At 40.0% G+C, this 22,270-nt stretch overlaps 2 protein-coding genes across 2 annotated transcripts in view; one reads left to right on the forward strand and one right to left on the reverse strand.

The window, feature by feature from the left end:
- RFC1 (replication factor C (activator 1) 1, 145kDa) overlaps positions 1 to 18,630 on the forward strand; it is a 37,752-nt gene extending 19,122 nt beyond the window's left edge. The window contains exons 7-25 of the mRNA XM_009332467.1: positions 1,645 to 1,722; positions 2,583 to 2,670; positions 2,765 to 3,066; positions 4,777 to 4,884; positions 5,410 to 5,589; positions 5,938 to 6,042; positions 7,150 to 7,546; positions 8,461 to 8,570; positions 10,194 to 10,308; positions 10,774 to 10,862; positions 11,922 to 12,059; positions 12,486 to 12,581; positions 12,761 to 12,859; positions 13,976 to 14,130; positions 14,246 to 14,363; positions 15,311 to 15,456; positions 15,906 to 16,119; positions 17,403 to 17,594; positions 18,084 to 18,630. Of these exons, the coding sequence (XP_009330742.1) occupies positions 1,645 to 1,722; positions 2,583 to 2,670; positions 2,765 to 3,066; positions 4,777 to 4,884; positions 5,410 to 5,589; positions 5,938 to 6,042; positions 7,150 to 7,546; positions 8,461 to 8,570; positions 10,194 to 10,308; positions 10,774 to 10,862; positions 11,922 to 12,059; positions 12,486 to 12,581; positions 12,761 to 12,859; positions 13,976 to 14,130; positions 14,246 to 14,363; positions 15,311 to 15,456; positions 15,906 to 16,119; positions 17,403 to 17,594; positions 18,084 to 18,179 (2,826 nt within the window). The 3' untranslated portion in view covers positions 18,180 to 18,630. The remainder of the gene's footprint in view (positions 1 to 1,644; positions 1,723 to 2,582; positions 2,671 to 2,764; positions 3,067 to 4,776; positions 4,885 to 5,409; positions 5,590 to 5,937; positions 6,043 to 7,149; positions 7,547 to 8,460; positions 8,571 to 10,193; positions 10,309 to 10,773; positions 10,863 to 11,921; positions 12,060 to 12,485; positions 12,582 to 12,760; positions 12,860 to 13,975; positions 14,131 to 14,245; positions 14,364 to 15,310; positions 15,457 to 15,905; positions 16,120 to 17,402; positions 17,595 to 18,083) is intronic.
- A 675-nt stretch (positions 18,631 to 19,305) lies between these two features.
- Positions 19,306 to 22,270, reverse strand: part of WDR19 (WD repeat domain 19) — a 48,872-nt gene continuing 45,907 nt past the window's right edge. The window contains exons 35-36 of the mRNA XM_009332468.1: positions 20,934 to 21,010; positions 19,306 to 20,185 (exon numbers count right to left, since the gene is read on the reverse strand). Of these exons, the coding sequence (XP_009330743.1) occupies positions 20,071 to 20,185; positions 20,934 to 21,010 (192 nt within the window). The 3' untranslated portion in view covers positions 19,306 to 20,070. The remainder of the gene's footprint in view (positions 20,186 to 20,933; positions 21,011 to 22,270) is intronic.

Below are 22,270 nucleotides of genomic sequence, written 5' to 3' on the forward strand. Positions count from 1 at the left end.
GTGTCTATAATAATCTTGCTTTTCACACAGAATTCACTTTCTGCGTCCTCACATTGTTGGGTTTTTTTTGTTAGTTTGTTTTTTTGTTTGGTGTTTTGTGGGGTTTTTTTTTGTTTCATTCCTTGGAGTGAGAAATTAAGCCATTGCCATCCATGATTTGTTTCACTTGTCATCTGAGATTTTTTTTATAGTTGAGAAAAATGTGAATGACCCTTACGCGCGTGTCTTAAACTTTCCTGCTTGAATCAGTGCTAATATGAGGGAAAGATACACTTGTCATACATATTTACTTGCTTTTGGGAAAATCAGTTCATTTCCCATATATTGGTAATATTGAGTATCCTTTGAAATAAATATATCGTACATGCAAAACTTATTCTCATCCTTGAACTCCCCATAAGTGTGATGAATCTAGCTTTAATTTATTAGAAAGTCAAACAACCTGTCAGGAAAAACAAGGTGTTGTCTTTCATTTGAACTGATCTTATCTATAACACTCTCACTGTCTATATGTATCATCAAAGGAATGTACTTTATTTCAGGTGTATCTCTGCCTCAGTCCGGTTTGCATTTGGTAGTCGCTGCCCTTCCCCTTTCTCACTGTACACAGGGTAGATCGATGCATTTCATTGTTACGGACACATAAAAAATAATGCCTGTGGCATATTTGTTTTATAAAGTAATCTGTTTGAATCTTACAGTATGGCATGTTGGACTTCAAGACAATTATGAAAGGATTTTTGTTGTTGTTTTGTTAAAACAATGGTCAGTATTTATTGACAACAATATACACTATTCAGGAATAGAAAAAGTTTTCCCCAAGGGGCCATACTGGATAGGAAAGGTGACTTGATGATCAGCTACCGCTATAGATGTCACATTTATTTTGTTAGGTGAAATAAAAATGAAAATAACCTGGCTTTGTTTTTTTACAATTAATAAGTAACTGTCTCAGATTCCATGTACAGTATTTGTTCTTACTGGTTCTTCTGTCAAAGAAAATCAATTGTATAAGTAGAAATACTAAAAAGTTAAAGTATATTTGTTTCCACAAAGTAAGCAGACCTGGCAATAAGAGCTGGGTTAAGGGCAGTAGCTAAATTCTCCAAAACTGCCAGAATTTTTTTTCATATGCAGTAAATGAGAACAAAACACTCATTACTGAGACATCATAATACTTAACAGGCATTGTTCCTACTTGTCTTTAGGGACTGCTTTTGGAAGTTTTCTGAAGCCAACAGGTTGCATCTCGGTGCAGGCTGGTTGTTGTGAGATCCTGCCTTCAAGTTTTGATTGTTTACTAAATGAAAAGGATGCACAACAATAAAAAATATGAAGGAACAGAAAACCTCTTTGAAAACAGATTATACAGGCTTATTAATGTTGCTAGTGCAACAAATCCAAACTCTACTTTTCCTACTAGACTTCAGTCTCTCTTTTTGGGGGAAACAAATAATTCTTCAGTGCCGTTTTCAGAAATTTATTTGCCTCCTGTAGGATGCACTTTTTCTAGCTATGTGCTGTCTTATTTTAGATAAACTTTGTCTTGAACAGCAAGTAGAGTTTTAAAAAATTATAGTAGAATTAAAACTTGTCAGACATGAGCCTAAAAACCTCTTTTTCTTTCCTTTTTTTTTCTTTCAGCTGGAGAGACAGCTGCATGAAGATGAAGAATTTGCTAAAACTTTGGCCTTGTTAGATGAAACACCACAGAAGAAAAAGGTTGAATTATTTTTAAACTTCAGTTTTTAGAAATTGTATCGCTGGGAGTGTTATTATTTAGACACCTAACCTTTGTTTTGAGACTTCCATACAAATGCATTAGAAACAGCAAGAAAGTGTTTGCATGAAAATAACATACTCGCTTTTCATACTTTCCTCCTGGATTTTCCTCGCTCAGTAAATAGTGTCCTTCCTAATCAGACAGCAGGCATCACTGTATCTTTGTGGTATCTGCTTCTGTTGAAACACGATTTTAAGTTCTGGTTCTAATTCAGTGCAGCGTGTTGCTGAAGACTCATGCTTTAGATCAGCTATAGCTCTGCTGGTTCAGGAGGACCAGATCAAGTAAAATGAGTCAATGGCACAAGTTGGTGAAACGTGATGGGAGAAAAAGGAAGGAGGACAATACTCGCTTTGCTTTGAGAGAAGGGGCGAGCAGGGATCCTGAGAGTTTTGAGACTAACCCTAGTGGTGGGAATCTTCCCAATTCTCATTGCTTGTGGTGTAAGGCACAGTAAAATATTTGCTGGGTTGTACATCAAGGCTTTTAGAATTTAGGATTGCTGATTTGAATATAGCAAGTGTTAATACTTCTAGACTAATCAGTAGACCAATTAGGATTGAAATTTACTGTAACCTGGAAGTTTGTCTGGCCTTTGACTTTAGGAATAATTATGTGCATGGCTGAGTGCAGAATTTGCTCGTCTGCCTGCCTTTGATAGAGATTGCATTCTGACTTGTGGTAGGGATCAGCTTTGTTAGATGTTGTTCAGTCTGTTGTACTTAACAGTAGGGAAACTTGGGGTCTGGACTTAATGGTGGCTCGGGACGTGCATCTCTGGCATTGTGTGTTTATTTAGGCTCGGAAAGATTCAGGAGGAGAGCAAACAGTATTGAGCATCAAGAGCAGTCCTAACGTGACAGAAAGGTACAAGCAGTCGGAAAGAGGTAGGACACGGAATATAGAAAACATTTCACAATTTATAATATTAATAAGATACATTCTTACATATGTGCTCTCCTCCCTCTGCCTTCTTTCAAGTGAAAGCAACAAACTCGATGGGTGAAACAAAGAATTACACTGCGAAGCAGCAAACTAAATCTGAACATTCAAAAGGCTTTCGTTTATCCCCACAGTCATCTGATGGTAAAATAGCAAGAGAGTTGACAGATAAGACCTTGCTTTTGAAACCTAGCTCTAAGCTTGTGTCCCTGAAACAAAAAGAAGAGATTGCTGAAAAGGAAAGAGGTGCTCAAAGTTTAGTATCAAAAGAAAAAACCGCTTCAGGGAAAGAAGAGAAGACAACACCGAAGAAGGAGAAAATTTCTCCCAAGAAGACTGAGGTAGGAGCTATCAAAATGAATTCAGTTGGCTTGGTGGAGTTTGCAGGAAAATAGTTTTCATTTATTGTTGTTTATGTGTCATTGTTGTAACTTGGTACTTTGAATCTTCTGGGCAATTTTTAAGAATTTTTATTCTGGAAAGGCTTTAAGTTCCTAGCAATTGTAAAAAATATAGGAAAAAAGTAACTGGAAAAGTGTAAATTAAATGCATGAAGGAACTGAGTTCTTTAATGCTCATTAAGGTATGCATGTACACTGCAAAATCAGTTCAGTGCTTTTTCATGTTTAACTTCCCTGAAAAAATGCAGAATGCAGGAATTCTGACACTTAGTGAGTGAAAGCTTACTGTTTATGTGAGTGTGGTGACCTTGTGGATCCATACTGCTGTTAGAATGATAAATGGCATTCATTGTTGGTTCTCCCCCAACCCCTTCCCTCCCTAGTCTCTTATTTCTGAAGTATTAGTTATGGTTGATACATTGTATAGGAATATAATTGAGTTTTCTTCTAACTGTCTGATTCAGTAACTGTAATTATTGAACACACTAGCAGTTATTGGCAACCTTAAAACATACTTTTTAATCGTAAAGTACAGAATACTGATTTTGACACTTAAATAACAGTTGTAATTGGGAGGGAGAGCCTGCAGCTTTTTTGGAGGTGAGTTTTAAATAATTTTTTACTGATGAAAAAGCTTAAATGTCTCTTAAAAGTAGAAATACTATGAAGTAGACTTTATGTAAATGTAGATCTTGTCTATACCTGATCATCATTCTGAAATAAAATAGGATGTGAATTTAAAGCAACAATTTATGAATTAAGTAAGCATGTACACGTGGAATACAGATGAATCTACAGAAACTTTACAATAAACAATGGGTACAGGTTTTTTTTTTTTTTTAAACTCTCAGGTGGGTTTTTGGAATATTTTTAAAAAGAACAAAAAAAAACCCCTCAAAACACAAGCACCAAAACCAGAACAAGCTTTGGTATTGCATGTTAATAGATTAAAGCAAGTTCTAACACTTGTTTTTTCCTTTGATGTATAAAAATGTCTTAAGCCATGATGCTTGAGTTTATTTTGTTGTTTTTATATATGTAATTGTTGTGGATTAACCCCAGTCGGCAGCTAAGCACCACACAGCTGCTTGCTCACCCCCCCCGCCCTGGTGGGATGGGGGCAAAAATCAGAAGAGCAAAAGTAAGAAAACTCATGGGTTGACATAGGAACAGTTTAATACTTGAAATAAAATAATAATAATAATAAATTGTAATGGAAAGTAAAATAACGAGAGAGAGAGAGAGAGGAACAAAACCCGGGGCGGGGGAACAGGTGATGCAACTGCTCACCACCCACCGCCCGATGCTCAGTCAGTCCCCGAGCAGCAATCGCTACACCCCCAGCTTATATACTGACCATGACATCATGTGGTACGGAATACCCCTTTGGCCAGTTTGGGTCAGCTGTCCTGGCTGTGCCCCCTCCCTGCTTCTCGCTGGCAGGGCATGAGAAGCTGGAAAGTCCTTGACCAGTGTAAGCCCTGCTTAGCAACAACTAAAACATCGGTGTGTTATCACATTATTCTCATGCTAAATCCAAAACACAGCACTGTACCAGCTACTAGGAAGGAAATTAACTCTATCCCAGCTGAAACCAGGACAGTAATATGTATATTAATTTATTTTTTTTTTTCCCCCGTCCTGCCCAAGTCTGTAAGTCCTGAGGACTCTGAAAAGAAGCGGATCAATTATCAAGCCTACCGAAGCTTTCTCAATCGCGAGGGTCCGAAAGCGCTGGGTTCCAAAGAGATACCTCAGGTAAGTTTGGCTACAGCAGAATTCTATATGTGGAAGTGGTGTGTGTCAGACTTATAACAGTAAATGATCTAACAAGTATCAACTAAGCTATTTAAAAACTGATTTTTTTTTTTCAAATAGGAAGTATGTATTGGAAAAAGCTAAATGGTAATACAAAGCAGTGACTAAATGTGAGGAAATATACTAAGAAATTAAATTCGGTACTTGGTTTATGAAGTCATGATGATGGAAAATAGTTACTGGTCTTGAAGATTGCTGTCGCTCATTTGACTGACATGCTATGCTTGAAGCACAAAGTTACGAGTATGATCGGTCAGGTGAACAACGTGTGAAGTTTTGTTGGTAGCTATTACTTCTAATGGCTTTAGAACTTTTGGAACTATTACCTAGCTAGGTAGCGTAGGCCTATTTTTAAAGTTTCATAGGGTACTTGATGTGGTAGGGGGTTAAAAAAGTTTATGGTGAAGAGGTATTTGGTAGAATTGCATCAGGTAATGGCATTTTATGCAATGGTCTGGTTCTCAGGGAGCTGAAAACTGCTTGGAAGGCCTGACATTCGTAATTACAGGCGTTCTGGAGTGTATTGAAAGAGATGAGGCCAAGTCTTTGATTGAACGCTACGGAGGAAAAGTAACTGGCAATGTCAGCAAGAAGACAAACTATCTGGTTATGGGGCGAGACTGTGGCCAATCTAAATGTGAAAAGGTGAGTATTCCTGTGCCTGAGCAAAGTAGAAGTGCAACTGTGAATTGTTCGTATCTAACTATTGATTTTTTTTTTCAGTGTCTGCAAAAAGGAGGCAGTACTACCAATAAAGTGCATGTTGAAAAGTTGGCTAATGTTTTAGGGCTTTGTTTTTATTTACATGTATACACGCGCATGCGTGTGCGCACACACATATTAAAAAAAAAAAAAAAACAAACACCAAACCCCAACCTCTTTGTTGTTGTTGTTGTTTTCCTAAACATAGTCTTTACTGGAAAACACTTTGAAGTGAATTATGTAACTCCTAACTTTACTTGGCTTTACTTTTAATTCTTATTTTTGCTCCAGGCATCAACTTTAGGGACAAAAGTTATTGATGAGGATGGCCTGTTTGACCTTATTCGAACTATGCCAGGCAAAAAGTCCAAATATGAGCTGGCGGCTGAAACAGAGGTTTGTTTCTTATAAACTTAGGGGTTTCTTTGTTTTTTGCTTTGGTTTGTTTTCAGTTGAAAGGAGTTTTGGTCTTCTCTTCCAGTAACAGTAACCTTACGATTGTCAGTTTGATCTTCTAGGTTATGAAAGTATTGAAAGTGAAAATTTTGTGTTTGTGTTTAAGACTTCTACTTGGGAGCTATAGGGTTCCTTCTCACCTTTCATGTTTATACTCTGACGTTATTCTAGGTATCTGACTGAGGGGGTAATTGTATCTCCTTAGATGGTTTCAGTTTTAAACTTGAGTATTTATTTATTCTTTGAAATAAGTAATTGTGACTGATACCGTGTGGTACCCAGACAGGCCCACTATAAAGTCATACTGTAAACACGGGGCAACTATATGTAAACAATCTGTATACATAACAGATTTTGTCTTATGTGGTACATGAACTAATAATATTAGAGGTAAATTTTTCAGGGAATACTGTAAAAATAGTAACGAGGGTTTTTTATATGCACATTTAAATTTAGTCTGTAGTGGCTGATAAAATGTTATTAAAATCTCTGTCAGCTCTAGCATGTTGTGCATTCAGTGTAGATGTTGCTTTGGCACTTCTGGTGTGGCTAGACATGAATTGTTGCATGTAAAGATACTGTTGGTGTCTTAAGGAAAAGCAACCGTAAGCTTACGAGCTAATGACTTTCACTCCCTTTGAATTGTTTTGGGTTGAACACTTTCTGGAAGTGTTGTTTGCAAGAGCTTCATGGGTGTCTGGCCCATTTGTTCCAACCTGACAGTGATCAGTTTTGCATTATTATTTTTTAATGATGCATCAGGCTTTGTGAGTAAGGGGGCTGCTCTTGGAATGACCAGAATGTTTCCTGCCTCTTTTTTTTTTTTGTGGGTTGTGCTACAGAACCAGGTGGCATCGTGTTTAACAAGTGGTTTATTTTTCAGAGAGAACTATTTATCTGCTCTTGAAGGTTGTTTTTTTTTTATTAATACATAAGCTTTGTTACTTTCTTAAGCACTCTTGTACATGTGTTCAAAGACAGCATGTTTATTTACTGTATGGGTTTTTTGAAATTTCCCTTTAATTTTCTTACCTTTATTTTCCTAAGGCAAAGAAAGCAGAGTCAAGACCTAAAAAGACACCACAGAAAGCTGAAGCTGTAAAAAGGAATTTTAGCCCCTTCAAAAGGGAAGCTGATAATAAAAAATATAAGTCTACTCCTGAAAAAGGAGATACCGTCAAATCTGTCAAGAAAGAAACCACTGCTGTTCGAAAGCTTATGGATTTTAAACGGCAGATTGTAGAGAAGAAAGAAGCCCCAAAAGCTAAGGGGAACTTGGTTGCTGAAATTAATGAAGACGGAACAGAGAGATTGCTATGGGTAGATAAATACAAGCCTGTGTCTCTTAAGGCAGTAATTGGACAGCAGGGTGAGCAAAGCTGTGCCAATAAACTGCTCCGATGGCTCCGAAATTGGCACAAGAATACCTCGGAAGATGGACAAGGTGACCAGTGCGGTTAACTTCTCTTTGTTCTTTCATGCCAATCATACTGCTTGGTTCCCTGGACCGATAAGGGCCTTTGAGATAGCAGAGCGACTCTAGAAATCGGGAATGAGGCTGCAGTCGGATGTGTTTTTTTAGCAGCAGTTGAGCCTGAGTAGTTTTTTCTTTTTTTGTCAAAGCAGTTGTTCACTTACTACCGCTGCTCCCCCCAAACCAACCCAAAATCAGAAAAGCAAACTGTGTCTGACGATATTTTTTTAAGTCTTGTGGTATTCTCTAAAATGTGAATTTTTTCTAAAAGAAACCGAAGTAACCTAGCACTAATGTATATAAAAATGGCCTCATATTCAGCCCAGTGAATTCTTTCTCACCAAGAGAAATGTTGGCCAGTGCTAACTTGTCTGTACGCATGGTGAAAATACAGGATAGCAACATGTAGGGCTGCCGTCATGCATGGGGAAGAGATGAATTGTTAAGGTCCTAGTTCTGCCTGACAAGCAGCCCGTGTCATGTGTAGTGTGCCATCCTGTAGACAGTTTTTTCTGTGATTAAAATAGTGTTTAAGCTTCATTGCTGTTGTAGTGGGTGGTGGGCTTTTTCTGTGTGTGTGTTGGTTTGGTTTGTTGTTTGGGGTTTTTTTATGATGTGGTTGTGAGAAAATTGCAGAAATTATTGTATTGCATTAATAGCATTTTTGCTGTTTTTCAGTTTAGAATCACTGCAAGTCTTAAACTGAGATGGTTTAAACAGCTTTTTCCCAAATGGTTAGGATGCAGATGTGTATGCATTTTTTCATATCAAGCCTTAAATGAGGAAGAACTCCAGTGATGCTTGGTATCTTCAAAGATTTACATGAAATACGCAGTTTGTAATACAAAACAAACTAAGGTAAAACCTGGAATCTTCTTTTACAGCAAAGACCAATAAAGCTGGAGGCAAAGATGATGGTACTGGTTTTAAAGCAGCATTACTTTCTGGTCCACCTGGAGTTGGTAAAACTACTACAGCTTCTTTGGTTTGTAAGGTGAGTTCGTATTAACAGTTGTTCCTAGCACTATTTGTTATATATTGATGCTGTATCTAGATACAGGTACAGCGTGCAGGTGGATATCCCCTAAATTACTAGGGTCTGCTCCCAGCCTAGTTCCATCTGCTCAGAACAGGGTTGCAGGTGAAAATACGTGAATGTTTAGATACTTTTATGAGGTCTGGAGTGAGAATATAGCAATGGGTGTCTGTGTTTTTCTGTTGTTTTGAGAAACAGCGTATTGCAGTATGTTGAACAATTGGAAATGGTTTTCAAAAATTGTGAGCGTTCAGCACTAGTTCTACAAGTCAGGGAATATTTGCACTAAATTAGTGGGAATCGAATTCTGGCAAGCTTTTTGAAAGTTTCTATGACAGGCTTGTTGTGGTTTTTATATATCTAACAAAGATATCTTTCCCAAACTCATTCTAAATTCAAATACTACTTTAGGATGAGAGAAGTTGACAGGGCTATGTGTCCATTTCTAAACCTGAATTAAGAAATTAGTTTTTCCTAACTTACTGGAACACTGTGTTTCACTGTGTCATGACAATCAGCTGAGAACTCCATATCGTGGAAATACCATTAAAGCTAACTTATTAATAGTGGTGTTGTAACAAATTACAGGTTATTTTTGTTATTCTTTGACTTGCAAGAACCTTCTTAGAATATGATACTACCAACTTGGGAGAGTTGAGAACTATTGTCAGCTCTGATCTTTGTGCTGGGAAGGAGTGATTACTTACCTCAATATTTGACTTGTATAGAGTAACTCCCAATCTCCCCCCACCCCACCTTAGAGCTTGATGCCAACAGGCTGATGCTGCACCCAAAACTAGACCTGCAGAGAAGCTGGATGTGCTGACTTGTGCTCATTTCTGCACTAGCGTGGTCTTTTCTGCTTCTAGTTTCCAACCTGGCTTGCTCACAGCTGCTTCAGGTCTCTGCAGAGCATTTCACTGTACTCCACAGGAGTAGCCAAAAAACCCCTAGGTGGTTCAAGCTGCTGGTTCCCCCTGGTGGAACAAAGCTGTGTGCAGCTCGCTGCTGTGCCGTGGCATGCCCCTGGCAGGGGAGTTTGCTGATGAAGGAGCAGCTGGGTTAAGGTTTCTCAGGGACTGACATGCAGCCCAGCCCCATTATGAAGTGTTAGGACTGCTGGGGGAGCCATGTGTTTCCTAGCTGCTAAATAGTTAAAAGCTTCTCTTCCACTTTCAGAGGGATGTGGCATATTTCTTGTCCTGACTCTTTGTGCATAAGACTTTAATGTGCAGCTGGAAATACCATGGAGCTTAGCCAGCCTTGGCTCATAGTTCTGTTTCTATCCCTGGTGGCAGTTCTGTTAATCCTTCAGAACTAAATCTGTGCCACTGACTTCCCCCCCCGCCCCCCAAAAAAAAAAAAAAATTCTCTTTTGAGCATATCTGTTCTGTGTCTGGTTATAAATATTTTTGGAGTATGAGGAGAGAAAGGAATCATAAACCACAATTTATATGTGAAAATGGTGTTGTAAGAGCTTTCTTCTGGAACTCTGAAATACTGTTTCTAATTCTGAGTACGTGTATGCTCTTTCACTGATCTGTGTTCTCATTTTTTGTGTGGTTTTTATCTTTCGACTAGGAACTGGGGTATAGCTATGTGGAGCTGAATGCCAGTGACACTCGCAGTAAGAACAGTCTAAAGGAAGTAGTTGCTGAATCACTCAACAACACCAGCATCAAAGACTTCTGTTCCGGTATGTCTGTTGTTTGAAGGAGGATTTTTGTTGTGTTAAGAGTCTGGTTACAGGAGGGACAGAGCTTCCTTACTACACAATAGTGTTAGGAATTTAACTTGCTCATCACGTGGAGGGATCCGGCTCTAATAGGGATGGCTTTATTTAGTAAGCTGGTTTATTTCATTTTCAGTTGTAAATTAAATCCTGCTATCAGTAGAATCAGTTGTTGATCTGCACAAACTACTCAAGAACTCTGCAGTTGCTCTTCTGTTGCATGGGGCTTGTTTCTTGGAAGATGATGCAAGGTTATAGTCAGTTTTATTCTGTGAGCATAGATTCATGTGATCAAGCGGCAGAGCAAGAGGTTCATCACCACCTCAGTTGTCTAGGATGGGCTTACCTAACCTATAAAGCATTGGGGAAAACTCTGAGCAAGACCCTATTTTATTCCCATCTCATTTTCTTGTCCATATTCATTTTCAGGCACATCCTCATCAGTTAGCGGGAAACATGTATTGATCATGGATGAAGTGGATGGTATGGCAGGCAATGAAGACAGAGGAGGGATTCAGGTGAAACTGCTATAGTTATTAGCTAATGCCATTGCTAAGAGTGCATACCATATATAGCAAAAAATATTTCAAGCCAGTCTACTGTCCTCAAGCCATGGTCCATAGAAAGACTCTAGAGTACAGTTTATCTGACCTATTTTAGAAGTCTGTCTCTGTGTAAGAAGAATTATGCAGTGGTGGTGGTGGGGGAAAGATACTTCTGTAAAAGAAACCCGGAGTGATGAACTTGGGTGTGTGCGCTTCAGATGTTTATTCCTGGACGGATGAATTTATCCTAAGGTCTCTGCAGCTGACATCTACCTGCAGTGAGAGGTTTGTAATCTGATCTGATGGGGACAGTTGCTCTCTTCAGTAGGCAGTAACACTGAATAAACAATGTGGCATAGGCAGTATTATACTTTGTTCTCCTTAGCAGCTCCAGTTTTAGCTTCTGAAGATTTCCTATGGTCACATGCAATACTTTGACAATAAAGGGCATACAGATCTTTACCTCAGATGCAGACGTTTACATTGGAGGAATATGAAATTGAACTGAATTTCACCTTCGTTAGAGCAGGCAAAGTTTGTTCTGGTAAGCCTAATAATGCTGAAGCCTCAGGGTTGAGCTCTTTGGACAGGGAAGAGCTGATCTTTTTACTTTCTGCTTCTTCATGGTTTGTGGCAGGGTGCAGTCAGAAAGATGTGTGCTCCCCCTGGGCATAGGCCAGGTCAGACTGGCCTTTGGACAAATGAATCTAGTTCTGCAGGTGGACAGCTCTACTCTGGGCTATTGGTCTTCATTGCTTCATGAAGAACGGTCCGAACGTGATTGCTAGAAGTGGATAGTGGAAGTGGGTAGACAGATTTATTGCAGCTGAATAGAATAGCAAGTGGAAAAAGTAGGAGAGGGGCTAGACTTTCATTGTGCAGAAACATGATTACAGTAGGAGGAGTTCTATAGACTTGCATCTGTCAAGGATCTGATTTAAGGCAGGGCCTAATGCTGCTTGGTATGACATCTTAATTGTTCTTATTCTCTGAGGTATCTAATGTAATTGTTGTAATGTGTTTAAATCACAGGAGTTGATTGGTTTGATTAGACAGACAAAGATACCCATCATCTGTATGTGTAATGATCGCAACCATCCTAAAATTCGTTCCTTGGTCCACTACTGTTTTGATCTTCGTTTTCAGAGACCTCGTCTAGAACAGATTAAGGTAAGACGGCTGTGGCTGTATGGGCTGTGCTGAATTACCATCAGTACCTTCTGTCTTCATGTGGCAGAATTCATAGAAAATTAGAAACACCGCTTAAAATTTAACGGTTCACCGCAGTGAGTTACTCTGCTTTTCAGAATGGGTTGTCTGAGTGTTTCTTCCCAAAGAATGAAGTATCACAAAGCCTTTCAGATTTAGAAGTCTATCTTAAATATAGCCAAAGATTTTTTTTTAAATGATCGTGTGCTTTTTTTTTACACACTAATGACAAGGGATTGACTTTTGTTCATGAGAGAAAATTTAAATTATACGTGCTTTAAAAAAACCTAGAAAAATACAGTAACGCTCTTTCCTAGATGTGTCAGTGTTCTGTAGGGGGAAGAATTCATAGGAATTATGACAGTTTCTCAACCGTGTGTATTACAGGGTGCCATGATGTCTATTGCATTTAAAGAAGGTTTAAAAATTCCACCGCCTGCTATGCAAGAGATAATCCTGGCAGCAAATCAGGACATCAGACAGGTCAGTGCCAATTCAGCATCAGTGTCCATTCAGAGAGCACGTCATGTACAAGTCCTTGACTTCAATGTAGTATTTGAACAGTATTATTATTTTTATGTATATAGAGATCAGGCTGTTTTTTGCTAGAGTCTTCCATTTAAATGCTATTATGCTACCAAATTGTCAATTTTGTTCTTTAGGTTTTACATAATCTTAATATGTGGTGTGCAAAAGATAAATCATTGACTTATGACGAGGCTAAAATGGATGGCAGCAGAGCCAAAAAAGATATCAAACTGGTAAGTGTAAAATACTGGATTGGCTTTTACTGTCATACTGCTAGATTTTCTAATCTTGGACTATTATGTTCAGTCACATGTGAACACATTTCTCTGGCATGCAGAGAAAGCTGCATAAAATCTTGTGTGTGGTTTCAAACAAGCTTTAATGTGCCACCAAGTTGTCCCCCTGTACCCGGCACTGGTGAGGCCGCACCTCGAATACTGTGTTCAGTTTTGGGCCCCTCACTACAGGAAAGACATTGAGGTGCTGGAGCGTGTCCAGAGAAGGGCAACGAGGCTGGTGAAGGGTCTGGAGGACAAGTCTTATGAGGAGCGGCTGAGGGAACTGGGGTTGTTTAGCCTGGAGAAAAGGAGGCTGAGGGGAGACGTCATCGCTCTCTACAACTACCTGAAAGGAGGCTGTAGCGGGGTGGGTGTTGGTCTCTTCTCCCAAGCAACAGGCGATAGGATGAGAGGAAATGGCCTCAAGTTGCGCCAGGGGAGGTTTAGATTGGATGTGAGGAAAAATGCCTTCACTGAAAGGGTTGTGAAGCCTGTTGGAAGAGGCTGCCCAGGGAAATGGTGGAGTCACCATCCCTGGAGGTATTTAAAAGACATGTAGATGTGGTGCTTAGGGACATGGTTCAGTGGTGGACTTGGCTGTGCTAGGTAAACGGTTGGACTTGATGATCTTGAAGGTCTTTTCCAACCTAAACGATTCTATGATTCTATATTCTGATAGAATCACTGGACTTAATAAGTATCTTCTGAACTAAGCACTGATAGCCTAGATGCAGGGAGCTGTCAAACTTGCCACAAGTAGTTGAAGGGCAGTAAATCTGGGGCTGAGTATATATCTTGATGTATTGGTGTCTTACGTAAGATGCAATTATGAAGCTCATACTTCTCATCCTGAGACCTCTATTTAGGAGATAATTCTCTTAATATCAGAAGTAAAACTCAAATTCTTGAAACTGGTAAAGCACTAGGAAGGAAATACTGAACATTGAACTTGTACTGATGAGTTCAGATATTGTTGGGTACCATCACTAAAGTAACTGTTGATACTGTGCTGTGTCTTACTGTTTGTGTTGACCTGCAACCCGCTGACTTCTTGAAATATCATTTACTTAGGGCCCTTTTGATGTTGTCCGGAAGGTTTTTGCTACTGGAGAGGAGGCTTCTCGTATGTCTCTTATAGACAAATCGGATCTTTTCTTCCATGATTATTCCCTAGCACCTCTCTTTGTCCAAGAGAACTATGTACATGTGAAACCAGCTGCTGCTGGGTGAGTTATTCCATACCCTAAATTGACAGAGGCTTTTGTGTCAGGGAGTAAAACTAGACTGAAACCTATCTGGATATTTCTGCTTTGTAATACAATCAACTTCATTTTTTTCCAGAGGAAATATGAAAAAGCACTTGGTGCTCTTGAGTAGAGCTGCTGATAGTATATGTGATGGTGATATAGTGGACAAACAGATTCGTAGCAAGCAAAACTGGAACCTTCTTCCGACACAGGTTAGCACTTAACACTCATTTTTATGTGCTTTATTGGGTGTCCAGTGTAAAAGACTGATCCCTCGAACCTGATGTTTCAGTATAGTTTTCTGACCTGTATAGTTCATACTTCATGTAGTATTCTGTTCTGCTGGTGAGTAGGGCAGTTTCCCGTATTCGTATTGTTGAACCCACGCTGTATCATGAAATGAAGTCTTCTGAAACTTTGAAAAGCTTGAACCTTCTTTATATGAAGTATAGGAGCACACGGCACGTATCGCTTCTGACGTGCAGGTTACAAGCCTACACTGTTTTATTTATGTGCTTCCTATCCCAGCCTCTTACCAGGCCAGTATTTCTCCCAAAGCACAGAGGACTGAAGCTTCGTCACTGTACTTTTTTTAATGGTCACTGAAACATTGACGAGACTTGTTCTTAAAGGATTATGACTGGCATCAGAGAATGTATCGTAGATCAAGTTGGAATGGACCCCTGGAGGTCACCTAGTCTACCCCACTGCTTACCGCAGGTCCAGATAAGTTGCTTAGGAACCTTAGCTCGCTGAGTTCATGTAGATTTGTGGTGTTCTTTGGAAATGTCTCCTTCACCGTGTCCATCTGCTGGAGACTACAGCACTTGTTTGTGGGAAGTCAGCTGTTTGTCTGACTGCACTCTAAAATGAGAAACAAAGAGACTTTTTTTTTTTAAATGGCTTTTAAAACCCAGATAATTTCACAGCTATTTTAGAACCATGGTAACAAATAGGGTGGTACAAGAGATGAAGCTGTAACCTAAAAGGGGTTGAACAGAAACAAGCAACCAAGAAAGAGCTCTCTTAAAACGAGCTGTTTCCACTGTGGAACTGTACTGACTACCTCCATTCATGTGGACAAGTAGGGTAGTGTGTCATGGTGTCAGTGAGACTAATTCATTGTGATTTGAGTTTGGCATGTGTGTTACTTCTTCAGGCTATTTATGCAAGTGTTCTCCCGGGGGAGCTGATGCGAGGTTACATGTCCCAGTTTCCTGTCTTTCCCAGCTGGCTGGGGAAATTTTCATCCACAGGCAAACATGATCGTATCATTCAAGAACTGGCAATGCACATGAGTCTCAGGTAGTACTGACATTCCTCTTCTGATTTATATTGACATGGATATTTAGTTCTCATGTAGTTCACTACCTACTGTTAATTCCTTGCTGTCCTCGGTTCAAACTTAAGTGTATATTCTGTGAATATCCTCATATGTTGGTGGTGATGCTTTCTTAGCACTTAATCTGGACAACAGTCAGACTGCAAGCACTAAGTATAGTCAGCAGTACTGTGACTTCCCACCCCCACCCCCGAGTTGTTGTTCCTCAGTTAGGGACTGTTTGGTGTTTGAATACCTTGCATCGGTTATGCCTAATGCAGGTATGGCAAAAGGAATGGCACGGTACAACTTGCAGTTAACTCTTAAGGCAGCTGATTATCCGTTTGCTGAGGGCCTACCTACAGGTTGCTTGTGTTTAGAAGTGAGTGGCGGTGGTTGTACAGATTTACTTACTGCTTTCCATTTGACAAAGAACCCAGGCATGCAAGAGGACAGTAAACATGGAGTACTTGTCGTATTTGCGGGATGCGCTTGTCCAGCCCTTGAAAGACTTTGGAGCAGATGGTGTACAAGAAGCTATAACATTCATGGACTCTTACTGCTTGATGAAAGAAGATACTGAAAATATAATGGAAATAAGCACGTGGGGAGGCAAACCCAGTCCTTTCTCAAAGCTGGATCCCAAGGTAAAATTCACAAGTGAATTTTTTCTTTTTCTTCCATATCTTTAAAAAGAAATCCTAGAATAATAGCTGTGGCATGGATGTGCTGCTGGAAGGCTGAAGTTCGTGCAGCTGCAAATGAATAATTTTATTAACTGTAATTAATTAACGGTAGTCTTTGCAAATCGGCTGTCAAACATACTACTGAAGGTTTTAGGGGTATGTCCTAAAAGATGGTCAGGCTGTGCTTCATTCAGCAGTCTTATACCTGTTGTTCCTGGTGTAAAGGATCACTGGGAGTCAGCTGTGTCTGGGGCACAGAAGCAGAACACAGAAGGGACAGGGAAAGCCGGTACCTTGCTATAAGCTGCATCACCTTCGTGCATAGCACTGCCTTTCTCACCACCGTGCAGAGGAGGAGGGAAGCACAACTGTATCTGTTACGGTGTGGGCACTGAATTGAGAGGCTGGCTTGCAGCTTGCATGTGTCACAGTCCAGGAGTCAGCTCTGTCTGGGGCACAGAAGCAGAACGCAGAAGGGACAGGGAAAGCCGGTACCTTTCTCCAAGCAAGCTCCTGGCTATAAGCTGTATCACCTTCGTGCATAGCACTGCTTTCTCACCACCGTGCAGAGGAGGAGGGAAGCACAACTGTATCTGTTACGGTGTGGGCACTGAATTGAGAGGCTGGCTTGCAGCTTGCATGTGTCACAGTCCAGCTAGACTGAACTGCCTGACCTGGGGGGACTCTGTGTGGTGCTCCTCCGGTATCCAGCTAGTCCACTTCAGTGGTTGGGACCCTCATCTGGTACAAGGTGATCTTAAGCTCAAGTCCCTGCTACAAACTAGGCAGGTGTGAGGTCTGAACCATGATCTCCCCCATCCCAGGTCAAGTGTTCAGGGAAAAAGAAGAATCTTCTCTGCTGATAACTAAACCTATGCTACTACTGGGTGTTTACTCCTAGTCTGAATAGGCTGCTCCTGTGTGGCAGGGGCTCAGTGCTACTGAGGGTGGCTTTGGTGTAAGTGACTCGGATTAGCTGGCAGCAGAACAACACTGGAGGCTTAAGTGAGGAGCATCTGAAGATGCACGCTCTATCTGCGGGTTATGGGGGACTCGCTTAAAGTGAGCCTTCACCACACAGCTCTTAAATGCTTTCTGTGTCCTTTTGAGATAGCATCTTCTAGAAATCTTTCATCACGTCTTCCCAAAGGAAAGATGATGTGGAATCTCTAGCCAAGAGTTGGTTAGCTAGCGACCTACAGTTCCTAAGCTGATGCTTATAGTGTTTCCTTTCAACTGAACAGGTCAAAGCAGCTTTTACACGTGCCTACAACAAGGAGGCACATCTGACTCCATATTCACTTAGTTCTGTCAAGACATCTAAAAGGCAGTCAGGATCCGCAGTGACCTTAGACCTGAATGAAGACTTGAATGTGGAAGAGATCCAGTCTGATGAGGATGAGCAAGATACTGTTGAAAGTGATGCAATGATTAAGGTGACTTAGTTTCCTCGGTGTTAAACTACCCCACTAAACTGTTATCCTCTTAAGTTACCTTTCTGGGACTTGTAACGTCATCTGAATTTAAAAAAAAAAAATCCATTGTCTGTGCTTGAATGTTGGACCAAAGTGAGACATCACTGTAAACTGATGAATACTGCATCCAATTCCAAACCTTAGTAATATTTTACGTGTTGGTGGGGACGGTGCCATTGGTAAGGAGCAGCCACAGGCCTTTGCTTGTGGTTCTCACAGATGGCAATTCCAGTAACACCCTTTGTACGTATCGCTAAACCAGGGAACTGTGGTCAGCCCTTAAGACTGAACGCGGTAGATTCTTACTCTCCACAGCGTTTAAAAACTTAATGCATGAAAGGGGAGGGGAAGAGAAGAGATGGCATTTCCTTTTAACACTGATTGCGGTTGGACTTATGCTTCTGTCAGGTTGCAGTTGGATTTTAAACTGTCTGTATATTCTGTTTGTAGCAAAAAAAGGCGAAGTCTTCCAAGCTGCCAAAAAGAGAGAAAAATGAAGAAACAACAAAAAAAGAGGGGAAAAGGAAAGAGAAAACAAGACATTAAACAATAAAATCTTGCTCTGGATGCAGCTTTGCTTATGTAACTTCTGGCAGGAACGTGAAACAGATCCAGTGATGGAGCTGGGGAAGTAGAACCAGTGCATTGAAAACGCTCCTCTTATAGAGGTGATGTAGCTACTGTACTCTCTCACTATGCAGTGCCCTACTTACTCTTAACGTGCTACAACGTTACAAGCTATAAATATCCTTGTACAACAAACAATGGGGTGCATGAACATATGATGCTTAGTTACCTGGCATTTATGCGAAGTCTTCCTAGGACTCCACTCTTCTACTTTTTTTTTTTTTTTTAATAAATCCCCTGATACTATGTGGTGAACTCTTGTAAATAGTACATGATGCGCATCCCCCCAAAACCCTAAATTGCATATTTGTATATTATAGAAATTAAGCAGTGTATAAAATTACAATAAAATCTTCCACGGGAGTCTTTTAAAATTTTGGTTAAGTTCATGGAGTGTTCTGTCCTTCTCCCTCTCTTTTCTTCCAGGGTTCTGGCTTTCCTGCGTGTATGGGATGTGGTGGTTATTTTCCTACAACTTCCCTTTTGCTCAGTTAAAGACACAGAAAAGCAGTAAGGGATTTAGTTCCAAAACTTGAGGAGCATGTGCTTATGAGTTGTATCTTTAATGAAAACCAGAAAGGAGAATACTTAAAGAGTAAGAAATGGGTAATAGAAAATAGTCATAAAAGTTCAGAACTGATGGTGAAAAGAGAACGCTAGGGTTGGTTTGTGGTTCGTTTTTTTGTTTTTTTGGGGTTTTTTTGCCACTTGCATAACACAGAATGGCCCTTGGTTTGTCTGTGGTGCAGATAAAATGCAAACTTTGCTTGGTAAGAATAATTATCAATCAGCTTTATTACTATAATAAATCAAAGTACAAAATTTATCAAAAGCTAAGTATTTACAGGCTATCACAAAATAGAAATGACATGGTTGTTATTAAATCCTAGTGGGGAAAAGATGGGTAATGTAGTGATAGAGCTTTCCTTGTTGCTTGCCAGACAACACATGCAGTTCTGAAAATAAGCAGAGGCAGTTAGTCATATCCCAAGCTATAAAGACTGTGATGGCAAACTACAATGTTTTCTCAGACCGAAAAAAAAATAAGGTTATTGTGGTATATATAATTTTATAATATCACTTGTACATTACTTTGACCTATAGGTCAAAGTTTTCACATAACTTATCTGCACTAGTAAATCTGCCTTCAAATGTCAAAATTACTGAGGAACTTTGTTAACTCGTTTTCAGTTACCATTCCTTTAACAAAACCGAAATCTTGATCTAAGTGGGTGGTATAGACAGAGCAGCGGTCTCGCTCTTTGAAATATGAGTATTTCGAGCCAATGCTATGTTGCTGTTATCCTGTGATATATTCTGTTAAACACAGAAGCTAAGATCACGTAACCTGCATTTTAGATCTGCTCTTTCCAGTCAGCATCTCTCTCTCTTCCTACACTTAAATAGCTGTTGGTAGATCTGTAGGAGGATTTGATGATGCCAAGATCTTCAAGCTGTTCTCTGTGCTACTAAAGCATAACTGGTGTTCAGGAACATATTCCAAACCAGAACACGTTGCAGAGGATAATGTGATCATAGAGGAAAAACTGGTTTAAAGCCTCACAACTGGAATGATTTAACCACCATGTTACTTGCAGTAGCAAAACCTACTGGTGTTTGCATGCCTGAGGGCAGATGGGTGACACAGCTGAGCCTCAGTTATCTGAGGCATACACCCAGCCTGTAAGTTAGATTCTTGAACACTATTTCCCTTGCTGGGAAAAACTCCCCATGTCCTCGAGAATGAGCCCTGTTAAGTAAAAAAAAAAAAAAAAAACCCAAAAACCCAGGCTCTAGCACATACCTGAATTTATTGGTCCTCATCTTCTGGTTTGAGGTACTGTGTGCAATCGTTTATTTTCTTAAGATGAACAATGTTAATCCTTTCAGAACACATTGGACATGTGTTTTCAGTCTGTAACATGCTGTTTTAAAAGAAGGGTGACTGGTCAAATGATAATTCTAACATTTTCAAAGGAACAGCTGGGCCTGAGGCAGAAAGCATAGAGCGAAGTTCTGACCTATGCTGTGTAACAAATACGGGTCAGAGCAATGGCTGCTTCTGTCTGGGCGGAGCAAAGGTTGGTTGGTTTGGTTTTGCCATTTGAGAACTAACATCACAACAGGAACTCTGCTGCTGTTTGTACGGATGTGAGGAAAATTTGGCAATTAAAACATAGACAAAGGAGCTTGGGCTATAACACAAAGCTTCTACTGCTTCACAGTTCCTGACATCTGAACAGAGCTATCCAGTCCCATTCTCGCACAGACAATTACTGGGGGACAAGAGATGATTGCCGCCTTAGTCAGTACCCGCTAATGCGGGTGTTTTGTTTTGGTGAATGAAATCGTGTGCTCCCCCCCCCCCCCCCCGCCCCCATATCAGGTCATCTTCCTGGAAAGAGCTGAGAACTTACACAAGCCCCCCCATCCATCTTCATTGCTCCTATTGTTGGAGCCCTGCATCTCTGGCCGAGTTCTTTCTTTATCGTAGTTTTTGGTCGACTTTGAAGCGATGTTCTGTGAGTATGTTAGATGAAACTACCAAGTAAGGGGGATTCCTCTTCCACCCTCCCCCTGCAGCTGTTACATGTTTTTTAGTACCACATGAAACGGTTTGCTAAAATACAAACAATACTGGAATCCTGCAACAGAAAAAAAATACCAACTTACTTCTTGAATTCTGAATAGAGGGCGGGAAAGTCACAGTGTGGGCAGACTGTCCAGTCATCTCGTACCATGTGCCGACCCTGCATGCAAAAGCCACAAGTAATTAAATGGCATGTGCTGTCCTAGTACACTGGGCATTTAGTTTTGTACCCATTATTGTGAAAAAGTCTCAGCAACTGCGTTCTAGAGATCTTGAGGAATTAAAAAGCCAAAACCATAATGGTGTTACTGTAGTTTGATTACTGTATAAATTCTGTAACTAGACAGGAGCTCTCTGTGAGATGCAGTGTTTTCACTATAATTTGCATTCCTCTTTTGAAAAAAGAAATCTAAGAGTTACAACTCTTAAAATTCTTTCAGTTCGGCAATTCTAGAGTCTTATCTGTAGGTCTATGTCTAGAGATGTACGCAGATCTACTGGGATTTCTGGTGCAGCATGTGACATTCAAAAAATGCCCCCGAAGCCACATCACCTGAGCCCAGGAGGTCGCATTCAGTGCTGTCAAGTTTGTGAGCGTACTGACTGCCAGGCACTCGCCTCTTTACACAGAAGTGATTTCCTCTGTTTTGGTATGGTTTACTAATTTGCTTTTGATAGAAAGAATTCATATGTACCTTTTCAATATTATAAAAATGCATCAGCACCTTGAACTATATTGAGAGATTTATGCTCTAATACGATATGCAACAGCAGACTGTTTTGACACTGACTCATAAGATATTTGAAAACGCTGCATTCCTAATGATGTTACAAATACCTGTGATGTAAATGAACTATTACCAAGACGGAGCCTAAATAAATGATGTGAAATATATATGAGTATGTACATTATGTTTGGCTCGTAAAGCTCTACTTAAAAGCCTTGGTTTTCTTCCTTAAGATAACACTTCTACAATGTACCAGTCATCTTACTCTGCTAAACCAATAGAGTAAAAAAATAGATAATTGCTAGTAATGTTTTTTGTAAGATTTAATTCTTTAGTTTTAATAAAGAATGTTAACTCTGACATTTGATTCCTGCTCAAGTAAATTTTGATTTTTCTGTAATTCTAGTATGACTGATCACTTGAACCTAATAAAAATAAAGCATTAGTTAGTTATACTGTAGCTAACCTCAGTAAAAAGATTTTGTACTGATGTTGGTAACAGTGGGCTGCGTGGCTCTTCCACTGGGAAATGTACCCCGTCCATACCTTTTCAGTACACTCTAAAGTATCCTGAAACAAAAATGTTAGAGCTTCTCATTTCTGTAAGGATCAGCAATGTAAGAAATGCTGAGGTCACTGGCTGAACTATTACTTAACCTTGGAGCGCCTAAAAATTCTGTTACATGCTGGGC

The sequence above is a fragment of the Pygoscelis adeliae genome, unplaced genomic scaffold (assembly GCF_000699105.1).
Source record: "Pygoscelis adeliae isolate BGI_AS28 unplaced genomic scaffold, ASM69910v1 Scaffold59, whole genome shotgun sequence".
NCBI classification, from domain to species: Eukaryota; Metazoa; Chordata; class Aves; order Sphenisciformes; family Spheniscidae; genus Pygoscelis; species Pygoscelis adeliae.